At 34.7% G+C, this 13503-nt stretch overlaps 1 protein-coding gene across 1 annotated transcript; it reads left to right on the forward strand.

Annotated features, from left to right (window-relative positions):
• The first annotated feature begins 1168 nt into the window (after positions 1-1168).
• On the forward strand, positions 1169-12910 carry LOC120141778 (WD40 repeat-containing protein HOS15-like). Its single transcript, XM_039156578.1, has 14 exons — positions 1169-1359; positions 2388-2533; positions 2649-3000; positions 3164-3267; positions 3368-3414; positions 4064-4214; positions 5059-5122; positions 5447-5605; positions 5693-5814; positions 6562-6636; positions 6921-6974; positions 7075-7148; positions 12151-12225; positions 12435-12910. Exons 1-14 carry the CDS (start codon positions 1299-1301, stop codon positions 12652-12654), a joined length of 1704 nt encoding a protein of 567 aa, XP_039012509.1. The 5' UTR covers positions 1169-1298; the 3' UTR covers positions 12655-12910.
• The last annotated feature ends 593 nt before the right edge of the window (positions 12911-13503 follow it).

Genomic DNA, 13503 nt, shown 5'->3' on the forward strand with positions numbered 1-13503 from the left:
GTGATGTTTCACAATACTGACCTGGGAGCCCATGATGGATGATGATGTAGCGGATGACATGACTCATGTGTTAAATTGATTTTTTGGTTTTGTTCAAGAGTCAAATTGATTTTTTTTAAAAAATTTAAGGGATTATTTGTTTTTAAAAAAAATTAAAATTATTTAAAAATTTAAAAATAAAAATATTTAAAAAATTAAAAAATTAAATATAAAAATACTAAAAGTAAAAATTAAATTATTAAAAAAATATAAAAAATACTAAAAGTAAAAATTAAATTATTAAAAAATTAAATATAAATATTAATCATATTAAAAATACTATTAAAATTAAAAGAAATTAAATATATATAATAAATTATAAAATGATAATTTATAAATTATTAAAAAATTAAAAATATTTTTTTAAAAATATAGTGTACATAATATATACATGTAACATATAATCATATCATCAACACTTATATAAAATATTCTTAGTAGGTTAGTCACGACTTACGGATTTTATATTTAAATATAATTAGAAAAAATAATAAGTTTTTATATCGATAAACACATTTAATCATTGAATAATTCTAATGACTATTCATAAACCCTTACACAATATCTAATAAGCTAATATATAAAATAACGCTTAAAAATTATTTGAAATATGATTAGATTTATGTATTGACACAAGTAACGATTTTTATTAGTTATGTTTAGTATTTTTAATATATATGTATATATATCTGTAATTTAATTTTTATATTTATTCTTTTAATATTTATAAATTTATATATTTTAAATATTTTTATTTTTTTATAAAATTAAATAATTAACTTAACTTTTTAATAAACCAATTTAACCCTAAAACAAAATCAAAAAATCAATTTAGCTCATTACCGTGTCATCTATCACATCATCAGTTATTCTGACTACCATGTCAGCACTGTAAATCACCACGTTTGTACTATGAACTGCCACGTCAATATCATAACGTTCAACAACATACAAAGTTGGTCAAAATGTCACATTGAGTTAAGTTAGAGAGTTATATTGGGTTCAAAAATAATTTGAGGGCCATATTGGTTTTTTTCCAAAAGTACAAGGGTCTCCTGTGCCTTTTTGCCAGATAATATTCGTTTCTCTCTCCGTCCCTCTTTATCTCTGCCTTTCTGCAAAATCTAATAATAATAGGCTCTCTTTTATTTTATTTTTTACATTCCCTTACTCTTCTTCTCTCTCAGACGTTGGGTCGCTTACTTGATGATAGTTTGAGCTTTCTATTGTAGCCGTTGGATTAGGTGGGTTACGTAACTATGACCTCCATCACCTCCGTTGAGTTGAATTACCTCGTCTTCCGTTATCTTCAAGAATCAGGTCAGTTCAAAATTTCCTTTAATTTTTAGCCTCTCATTACAGCGATCCGTATTTTTGAATATTTTCTTTATTTCGTTATAATTCTGTACTTATTGGATTTTCCCTTTTTGCTGTATTTTCAGCTAATAACTTGTAATTTAAGCAGTTATTTCATTGCTCGTGCAACTGAAAGAAAATAAACGGGAAATAAATTAATTAGAGCGTATGAAATGTAATTTTGAGGTTAATTTCTGAAATTATGATGTCCAGAAGTACATTTTGGCTCTAGATCCGTAAAGAGGGATGGTTGATATTGAGGGTTATTGTGGTTAGGGTTTTGAATTTCTTAGTTTTTATCACCGGCATAATTTAATGATACTGGCTAGGGCACCAGATGTCTTTAGATGAGAATCTCTATTATTAACTCTCGCTTTCTGAAATGATAGATATTTAACATTATAATACTTGCACTGATTGAGGCAGACATCTCCTGATTCACATTTTGCATACTTGTAGACTTGTAGTATTGAATTGAAAATCTACACACACTACACATATTTTGCTTATTAATTATCACTGTTTGGTAGGATTAGAGTTAGGAAAGAGAAAGTTTGAAAGGAAAATAGTTCTTTATTCCATTGTTTTGGTGGAAGGAAAATGGATGGCTAGGCACCTTTAGGTACGCTGCATGATCTAGCTTTCTGTATATTGAATCATTAAATGTAAAGATGTTATCATTCATTAATTTACAAGACGCAAGAACCTGATTAGCTGCCCAATACAAAAATCATTACCAAAGTGGGAGGAAAACACTTATTTGACTTGAATCAAATTTTCTTTTCTTTCCTCACCTTTTATTCTTCCCTCCATTTTCCTTTCTTCAGAACAAGCATAGTCTAAATTTGAATTCTAAGAGCTAAGAAACAATTTTGCTATTTGTTTACATAGTGATTTTTATGTAGAGAAAAATTGGGGGAGGACTCCTTTGTTGTACATTATTGTTTCTCAAGTTTCAAATGAACCATCTTCTGCTTATCAAATGCCTGCAGGTTTTACGCATTCAGCGTTCACTTTAGGATATGAAGCAGGCATTAATAAGTGTACTATTGATGGGAGTTTGGTTCCACCTGGTGCGCTTATCACATTTGTTCAGAAAGGACTTCAGTACTTGGAGATGGAAGCCAACCTGAGTAATGTTAGGATCCTTATCATCATCATCATCATTATTGATAATTTTTCGTGGGTGGGGGATCACGTGATTGCTAAGACTATTATTTAAATATTCATCACTATTTGTTTTGTGTTTGCAGAATGATGCAGAAATGGATGAAGATTTCTCATTCTTGCAACCTTTGGATATAATAACAAAGGATGTAAATCAATTGCGGCAAATGATAAAAGAGAAAAGGAAGAATATCCAAAAGGACAGAAAAAAAGATGAAGATAAAGATAAAGAGGTTGATCGGGAGCATGAAGGAGAGCGTGGGCGAGTGCGAGAGAAAGAAAGACACGAAAAGGAGAAGGAACGTGAAAAGGAAAGGGAGAGGGCTGAAAGCAATAAGGAGAGAGAAAAGCAACCGGAAGAAGTTTCTTATAAAGAGATGGTTTTGGATCAAGAAGACAAGGATGTTGTTAGGCATGAAGAAAATGGAACTTTTGTAGGTTAGTAAACTCCTTTGGTATATTTATTCCTAACTTGATATCATTATCTTTTTATTAGCCTTGACATTTTGCGTAAATGAATATTGACAACTCGTGCAAAATAGCTCTGTTAACCAGTGTGCCAGGTCATTCATTTTCATTTCTATTTCTTCTCATCATGTAGGACCAGAACCTATGGATACTGCTACTACGTCGAACCCTGCATCTCAAGATGCTTGTGAAATTCCTAGCTCTGAGGTTACCATTTTGGAAGGGCACACTTCTGAGGTTTGAGCCTCTCTGAATCTTCTTACGTACCAAGATGGACTTGCACATATGCACATTTATTCCATCTCCTTTGTCTCTCTCTGAGCATTTATTACTGTAGGTCTGTGCGTGTGCATGGAGCCCAACTGGTTCACTTCTTGCATCAGGGTGAGTATTTTTCTGTAATGAAATGTTTCTTACATTGATAGTTTGGTCTTTTACATATGTATTTTCTCTACTTTATGCGTTTCCAGTCATTTTGCTTTCTTTTCCCTTCTGTCAAAACTTGCTAATTTGTGTTGCTACATGAGATGTATCTTTTGTGTTAGATCAATGAGAAAGTTTAGAAGTTCTAAAATGATACAAGTTAAGCCTTATTGGTAGCAAAACCTTTTTAATAGTCCTGCCCATGGGATAGGTGGTCTGTTTATGGAAATGCAATTTGTGCACTCTCGAGTTTTGTGACTATAGGACCTGTAGGTAGGTGTATTGTTGTTTGTAATGTGTTCTAGGGTCGGACAGTTGAAGTTCTTCATGTCCAGCAGAGATCCCTATTTACACTGTTGCTAATACTGGTTGAGGTCTTTCAGAAAACCAAACTGAGATCATGCTGATCTATGCCATGAGTTCCATTATTTATGATTGTTTCTCTTGTTTTCTAATTTCTGTTAGTTTACATGTCATCCGGATAATTGATAAGCGTGCAGCATGGGTTTTAATCTCTGCTGCTGAATAGTGGAGTGTCTTTGATCTTTGTGTGCATTCATAAAGTTTGTTTATTTCACTTTCACTGAACTCTCATTCCGTGAATTTCTAGATCTGGAGATTCTACGGCTCGTATTTGGACAATATCCGACGGGCTTTTCAAATCTGGTGCCCAAAACAGTCCTTCAAATGTTCTAGTTCTGAAGCATGTGAAAGGAAGAACAAATGAGAAGAGCAAAGATGTGACTACACTTGATTGGAATGTGAGTACTTCAAAACGGGCTTAAGTTGTTGACTAATTTTTGGTTCCTTTTAGTACAGAACAGACCCAACCCAACACTTTTTCTTCTCTCATTTACTTAATTTGATGTTATGGATTGCCACTTCATTTGACATACTTTGGTATAGAGCTGACAATACACGGAACTAATAAAATTTAATGTAATAAAAGAAATGACTAGAGATATCACAAAGAAGAGGCAACAAGAATAGCTGTTGTTTAACATTTTTATGATACACTTCCTACTTTTGTTTTCCTAGAATACTTGGTTGCAGGAATTAGGCTGGTTTCAGAGTAGTCTGTTTCAGTTAAACTTGATCTGGTTTCTCTAGATCATATAATAAACCTGATTAGTTCAGTTGTTATGACTGTATATAACATTGGTTCTTTGAGCGATGGATTTGGAGTGGCAGCCAGTTTTTTGGTCATTCAGGTGTTGATGGAGTAAGGACGGTGTTTTATTATCCTTAGATGGTTTTGTTTGTTAAAGCAGAATGGAAGTTGACCATGTCATTTTGCCAGTTTGTTTTCTAATGGATGTTCGGTTCATAAGGATTACAACTAATGCAAATACTTCTACTCTGCAATGGTGTTTTCTTATGTAAGAAGCAATTATTTCTATCTAAAGCGTGTATTTTTAATTGGTCTTGCTCGGTAAGTGCACTTAATTGGAAATTCTAGAAATGGCAAGTGTTGTTTTAATTGTTCTTGTGTAGTGAGTGAACTTATTGGAAATTCCATAAATTGCACTTGAGCTACTTGCCTATCTTGTTGTCATTCTTTTCAATGTAGAACAAGTATGATTCCTTTTTCCTACTTGTATTCAGGGTGAGGGGACATTGCTTGCAACAGGGTCATATGATGGCCAAGCAAGGATTTGGACTACAAATGGTAAGTTGGGTTAGTTTATTTGTGCCATTCTATATCCTCAAATTAAAGGCCACAAACCTATTTTGTTAAACCAGCCTTTGAGATGTTCAGATATACCGACTAAGTTTTTCCCCGTGTTTTTTGGTGCTCATAACATTCCTTTTTTTAATTAAATTAATAGCTGGTTACCTGGCTAAAATAAGAGGTTTATTTGTGTTTTTAACTGAACTTGTTATACTTTTAGTTATCTATAATTACGTCGCTATTTTGGACTGATTGTGAGACTTCCACACTTCATCTTCCTTGACCCCTTTTTCCCTCTCTGTCGCTCACTTCTTGGTTTAGGTGAACTAAGAACTACGTTGAGTAAACACAAAGGACCTATATTTTCTCTGAAGTGGAACAAGAAGGGTGATTATCTTCTTACGGGAAGCTGTGATAAAACTGCAATTGTGTGGGATGTGAAGGCAGAGGAATGGAAGCAGCAGTTTGAATTTCACACAGGTGGACCATTGGACTAAACTTTAATCTTTGGGTTTTGGTTGCATAACCGATAATCATTTCCCTGAATTCCACCGTTTTACCTTTTAGGTCCAACCCTTGATGTTGATTGGCGGAACAATGTTTCATTTGCAACAAGCTCCACTGATAATATGATATATGTTTGCAAGATTGGAGAAACGCGCCCTATTAAAACCTTTGCAGGGCATCAGGTTTGTTTCTGGTCTTAATGGTCTAACAATCTCATAATGTTCTTGGTTGGTTCTTTTAGTTTTATTCAAAAGAGTGCGCTAACTGTTGGATCCAAACAAGGTTCAAACTGACCAGGAAATGCCTATCCCTGATTCCTTTAGGTTTTAACCAATACTAATTTTGATGCAACTTGTAGGTGGTATGAAATGCATGTCTTCTACTGCTTGTAATGTCCCCCATAAATTCATCTCTCTTCTCCAACTCACTTTTTGTTTGTTTGTTTTCCTTACATTTCTAGATTAAATTTTTGTTATGTGCATCTGATAAAAAAGGGTTTAATAACACTTGGGTCAGAGATCAAGGTTCAATCTGAGCTTGAAATTGCAAACCCGAACTTCAACTTCCCTCTTGTATGCTTGAACTGATATGCCAATACTTCTTATAGCTTTTGTTTGTGTGCAATGAATGTTTATACATCTTGTTAGTGTCTCTCTAAATTCTAAAATCCTTTTCTCCTTTAAAGGAGAATGTTTCAAGAGCTACATATTTTTCATTTACTAATCTCTCTTTTTGTTTTTCTGTGAAACAAATTGCTAGGGAAGTTTTACAACAATGAACAAGCCTTATGGCTTTAATAACTTGCCAACAATGGGATTTAATTCGTAGCGAAAAACAATGATTTGTTTTGGATTCTGATAAGTAAAGCTTTTGAATTAAATTTGTGATCTCTACTCTTCTTTTCATGAATTGAACTTTGTGCTTTCCAGGGTGAAGTAAATTGCGTCAAATGGGATCCTACAGGTTCACTATTGGCCTCTTGTTCTGATGATATTACTGCAAAGGTTGTATATACAATCCTTTTATCATTACTTAGCAGACATCCTTCATGACAATAAACGTTTTTTGTTTGGTTACACCTTGTCTGATTCTTTTCCTTTTTGGAAATTTAAACAATACCTATATATATAAATTTTAAAATAACATGCCACCTTTTTGGATTGTTATACATTCCTTTCTGTTGGTTTTGTGTTTTGTTTTCTTTTGTTGCTGCAGCTTTATATATTAGTTTTCAATTTTTCATTCTCTTTTTCTTATATGTTTCAACTAATAGAAAGTCTTGAAGCAGATATGGTGTATGAAGCAGGACAAGTATGTTCATGATCTGAGGGAACATTCAAAGGTGCTTTTGGGCTTTCAATTTCTTTTTATATAATTTGTTTGTGCATATCTGGGTGCATTTACTGTAATTTTAGGAGAAATTTTAAACAAATGTTCTGCAGGAGATATATGCCATCAGATGGAGTCCTACTGGGCCAGGGACAAACAATCCTAACCAGCAACTAGTTCTTTCAAGGTAAAATTAAGTAATGATTCTTATTAGGTCTAACATTTCTAGACTTGGCTGTTTCAAATAGCAGGATACTATCCTTTACATTTAATCTTTTCAAGTTTGAACTTGATTGAACTTATTGATTAAGAAGGGTAATTATAAATTTCTCTCTTTGTCTGTATGTTTTTGTAGAAAACATACTGTAGAAAGAAAACAGACTGTATTGTAGAAAACAGACTGTAGAAAACAGAGAAGTCTGTTATTTTATTCTTGCATACTTTCAGTAGAAACATATTACATATTTATATACAAATTATGCCTCTAAACTAGGAAACTCTAAGTTAGGAAAGATACTAATCCTAGGAGATGTAATCCCTTGAAATAAGGGATTGAAAAACAGAAAATAATTATAGAATCTCATGACAGCTCATTTCTATAATTCCTACACTCCCCCTCAAACTGGTGTATATATGTTGTATATACCCAGTTTGAATGATAGCTCATCAAAAGTCACTCGTGGAAGGGCTTTGGTGAAGATATCTGCAAGCTGTTTCTTCGTCGGAATGTACTGCAGTTGTGCAACTCCATTGTTGACCTCGTAAATAAAATGTCTGTCTATCTCAATGTGTTTCGTTCTATCATGCTGCACTGGGTTTTTTGCTATACTCATAGCTGATTGACTGTCACTAAAAATCTCAAAATTCTTCTTGTCATCTAAGTCCAGTTCTGTGAGCAGTCTTTTAATCCACATTCCTTCACATATACCGAGAGCCATTGCTCTAAACTCTGACTCAGCACTACTTCGAGAGACAACGACTTATTTCTTACTTCTCCAAGTCACCAAATTACCCCAAACGTAGGCACAGTAGCCACTAACTGACCTTCTATCAGTTAATTCACCTCCCCAGCTTGCATCCGTATAAACCTTCACTGTTATGTCTTGATTTTTTCTAAATATAAGTCCAGCTCCTGGGGTAAACTTCAAGAACCTTAGAATTCTGTTAACAGCTTCCAAATGTTCTTCTCAAGGATCATTCATATGTTGGCTGACAATGCTCACTGAATATGCAATATCAGGTCTGTTCAGTGAAAGGTAGATCAACTTACCAACTAACCTTTGGTAGGTTTCCTTGTTTATTGGATTTCCAGTCCGATCCTTGCAAAATTTCAAGCATGGCTCCATTGGAGTTTCAACTGGTTTGCAGTCAAACATCCCTGTTTCTGCAAGAAGATCCAAAACATACTTACGCTAGTTTATGACCAGCCCTTCTTCGGACCTTGCAACTTCCATACCCAGGAAATACCTCACCCTCCCTAAATCCTTGGTTTCAAACTCCTTTGCAAGATTCATCTTTAGCTTTTCTATTTCTTCTATATCACTGCCAGTTATAATCATATCATCTACATAGACAATTAGGAGGGTTATCTTACCACTTGGTGTAATTTTTTTGAATAATGTGTGATCCGCTTGGCTTTATTTGAAACCATTATGTGTCATAGCCTTAGCAAATCGATCAAACCAAGCCCTGGGAGACTGTTTTAAGCCATATAAGGATTTATTGAGCTTGCACACAGTTTTCTTAGTGACCTTTCCTTCTAATCCGAGGGGGACCTCCATGTATACCTCTTCTTCAAGGTTCCCATTCAGAAAAGCATTCTTTATGTCCAGCTGATGCAATTTCCAGTCCATGTTAACGGCTACTGATAACAATATTCTGATGGTATTCAATTTTGCAACCGGTGCAAAAGTCTCCTGGTAGTCGATGCCATAGGACTGAGAAAAACCTTTAGCAACCACCCTTGCCTTGTATCTTTCCACACTCCCATCCGAATGATATTTGACTGTGAATATCCAACTACATCCAACAACTCTCTTCCCTTCTGGCAAATCTGTCAAACTCTATGTCTTATTCTTTTGCAACGCTTTTATCTCCTCTTCCACAGCCTTTTTCCACTCAGGAGATTGAAATGTTTTTGTCATATTTTTTGGGATTTTCACACTGTTAATGCTGGTAGTGAAGGCCCTGAAATTATACTGTAATTTCCCATATGCAACATACTTATTTATGGGATGAGCAGTGCATTTTCTTACCTCCTTCCTAATAGCAATAGGAAAGTCATCAAGATCAACAGTAGTAGCCTCTTGGTAACCATCATTACCTTCTGTTTCAGATGCAATAGGATCCGAATCTGGTTCTTGGCTTTCAGAGGCAACAGGATCCGAATCTGGTTCTTGGCGAATACTAAGCTGACTGATTTCTTCAGCAACATCTTTCCTTCTTCTTGAGTAAACACTGAGTTGTTTCGGATGGGGAGTTATGGTTTCAGGGTCATTGTTAGGTGCATTTTTGGTAGTGGTGGAAGGTGTTTTGCACGGACTAGAGTTCTGAGATAAGGAGAAAGGTAATTCATCAGAGTTATTTAGGTCATTCCCATCACCCTCACTAGGAACTGGGACAGTGCTAGCAGGCTTTGGAGAGACAGTAATAGGTAAAGAAAGGATAGGCTGTAAAGAAATATTGGTTTAAACATGCTGAAATTCCTTATAACTCTCTCATTGAATTTCTATTCCCGAAAAATAAGGTTGGTTTTCAAAAAGTGTAACATCAAAGGAGACATATGTCTTTTTTGTGGAAGGTGAGTAACACTTGTAACCCTTCTGACTCGAAGAATAGTCCAAGAACACACACTTTATGGACCTAGGATCTAATTTCCCTCTGTTGTGGGTATGAACAAAGGTTGTACACCCAAACACCCGAGGAGAAAGACTTGAGTTTAAATGTTTAAAATGGGGAAAAAGCTGAAACAAAACCTTAGTAGGAATTTTGAAATCTAAAGTCTTACTTAGCATTCTATTGATGAGGTACGTGGCTGTAAGAAGAGCTTCCCCCCAAAGATACTTAGGAGCATTAGCAGCAAACAGAAGAGACCTAGTAACCTCTAGAAGATGTCTATTTTTCCTTTCTGTTACCCCGTTTTGTTGAGGTGTGTTGACACAAGACGTAAGGTGAACAATGTCTTTTTCCTTAAAGAAATACCCAAGTGTTTTTTTCAAATACTCACTTCCATTGTCACTCCTCAGAATTTTTATTTTTGTGTCAAATTGGGTTTCAACTTTTTGATAAAAACTTTTAAAAAGAGACTCAACCTCAGACTTTTCTCTCATTAAGAATACCCATGTTGTCCTAGAGTAATCATCTATAAAAGACACAAACCACTTATACCCATAAATACTTTTGACAGGAGAAGGGCCCCAAATGTCACTATGGATGATGGAAAAAGGTGGTGTTGGTTCAAATTTGGCTGCAATATATGGTTTTCTGGTGTGTTTGGCTATTTGACAAATTTCACAAGAAAACAAGGATGGATCTTTATTTATAAATAAGTTTGGTAACATTTTGGAAAGAGAGTAAAAATTAGGATGACCTAATCTAGAGTGCCATAACATAATTTTATTGGTATTGAGATCAGAAGATAAAATTGGTTTCCTAAGAGCACTGGATAAGGCATGATTATGAGATGTTTTACTTCCAAGAGTGTACAATCTTTTGCCCAGCCTAGCACTGCCAATCACCCTCTTCGAGTCTTGTGCCTGAAAAATGCAACCACCAGTACCAAACACAACATTACAACCATAATCTTTAATTAATTTGCTGACTGACAACAGATTGCATGCAAGTCTAGGAACATAGAGGACATTATGAAGTATTAGATTTTTGTTTAATGTAACAGAACCACTCCCTTTGACTATAGTGAGAGAGCCATCTGCTATTTTGATAGAAGCTGGTAAGCTGCTTTCATTATATTCCTCCAAGAGATCAATATTTCCTGTCATGTGATCTGATGCACCCGAGTCTATTATCCATTGTACCGAGAAAGCATATGGATTATTTCCATCAGTAGCAGTATAAGTCACATTGGTAGGCTTGGCTATCATATTGCTCAAAATCTGCTGCAGCTCCTCTATCTGTTTCTTGCTAAAACTGCTTGAGGAATCATCTTGAGAGGGAATATGGGCCTCCTTTTGAAACCTGGACCATGTGGGCTTTCAGTCGGCTGGTTTTCCGTGCAGCTTCCAACATTGATCTATCATATGGCCTGGTTTCTTACAATGTTCACACCAGAGGCGATTTTGTTTATGCTGCACTGAAAATCTGAAATCTGAAAAACAGATTGAGAGGGGCTGGTTTGGGAAGTGATTTCGGATGCTGAGGGATCCCGATTAGCCATGAAAAAAAATAGAGTTAAACAGGAATTGATTTAAAGAGAAGCGGAAATCGGATTGATCGCTCTAACCTGATACCATGTAGAAAACAGGCTGTAGAAAGAAAACAGACTGTATTGTAGAAAACAGACAAGTCTGTTATTTTATTCTTGCATACTTTCAGTAGAAACATATTACATATTTATATACAAATTATGTCTCTAAACTAGGAAACTCTAAGTTAGGAAAGATACTAATCCTAGAAGATGTAATCCCTTGAAATAAGGGATTGAAAAACAGAAAATAATTACAGAATCTCTTGACAGCTCATTTCTATAATTCCTACAGTTTTATCTCCAGTATACTTCTGTACCTTTTCTCTCTTTCCAGTACATATTTTATGATAATTTTAAAAAATTTAATTTGATATTTCACCCAATGTAAGAGTGGGTTGTGACACAAAGGCATTGTTTCTAAAACCTATACTGGCCGTCAATTAATCCCGATTTAGGATGCAATGGTTCTAGGATTAGATAAAAGAGCTTTCTGGTTTTTTAGTAGAGATGCAACGATATTGCAGTAACCTGAAGGAGAAAAGGGAGAATAAAGGAGAAGAATAACGTGTCTGATTCATTCTATGTTCATTAACGACTCATTGTGCTATTTGGTGTGAAGTAAATCCCTTTTTAGTTTCGAGATGAACTCTCCTTGAAAAAGAAATGGAATTCATGGTGTGTGTTGACTGTGTTGCCCGATCTGCCATGCTAAAAATCCTGGTTTAAATTTTCCTCAACATTCTCTTTTCCTTTTGTTTTTATGTAGTGCATCATTTGACTCCACGGTGAAGCTGTGGGATGTGGAGTTGGGGAAACTTCTCTACAGCTTGAATGGACACAGGTACCATCCCTCAAATCTGTTATCTATTCCTTCCTTCTATGTAAAGGATGCAACACTATAAATGCTTCTATAATTATATACACCATAAGATTACTACTAACCTTGTTGATGCTGAAATGAGCAATTAATCAAGCATGGTTTAGGCAAAAATGTCGAATGTAATGTGTTGCACTTTTTTCTTCACCTCGTTTATTGATTGGTTATGCTAGGGACCCTGTATACTCGGTTGCGTTTAGCCCAAATGGAGAGTATCTAGCCAGTGGATCTCTTGATAAGTCCATGCACATCTGGTCCTTGAAGGAAGGGAAGATTGTAAAAACATATACAGGCAACGGCGGAATATTTGAAGTCTGTTGGAACAAGGATGGTGACAAGATTGCTGCTTGTTTCGCAAACAATACGCTATGCGTCCTAGACTTTAGAATGTAACAAACGTAGAAACTTCCCTCTCTATTTAATGAATTAGAGATGTAGCAAGCTCTTAAAATAGTAAGTTAAAATTAGGTAGGTGTTTTCATTGTAGTGAAAAGGGGAAACTGTAACTATAGCATAGGTGTTGTAGTTCGTGGATTAGGCATTCCAAACGGAATTTGGTAGTTGGAATTTGTAATTGTGAACTATGGGTCTCTGCTTTGTGAGCTAAGTAGCCAATTAACAATGATGTATTGCATCGTTTTGCACTTTATAGTCAATTTTTAATCATGCGCCTCGTCTACGACGTTGAAAATCATGAAATGGATGATAATAATAATAATAATTTATTAAAAGAATAAAAGAGATTTTATGGATATCGAAGTTATGAATGAAAAGAACAGAAAACTAGTTACTTTTACATATTTATACTGAAGGATTTATACTTGGCATATATTATGAAGGTACGCATTCATATGGATATAATTTTAATTATATTCAAGTATAAAAATAGAGGTTAAATAGATTGAAAATTACATATTTTTTCGGAACATGTTTTAAACCTAATTGGGTCCTAGTCCTTTTATTTATTTATTTATTTTCACCTCTATTGTCAAATATTATCAGCTAGTTTAAGTTGTCTATTACAATACCAGCAAGCATTTTTCAAATTGATCAACACCTTTAATTTAAGTTATTTTCAAAGTTCAATCTAACATTCAATATACTTTCTCACAATTAACATTGTTTATGAGCTATACCAAGTTATTAACCTACTGGTCAAAGCACAAAGACCTGGCACTGCAGTCACCAGTTATGGCTCTCTGAGGTAGGTGTTAGTTGTGCGTGCCACATGCTGGATTTGAG

This window comes from Hibiscus syriacus, unplaced genomic scaffold (genome assembly GCF_006381635.1).
Source record: "Hibiscus syriacus cultivar Baekdansim isolate YM2019G1 unplaced genomic scaffold, ASM638163v2 tig00110813_pilon, whole genome shotgun sequence".
Lineage (NCBI taxonomy): Eukaryota > Viridiplantae > Streptophyta > Magnoliopsida > Malvales > Malvaceae > Hibiscus > Hibiscus syriacus.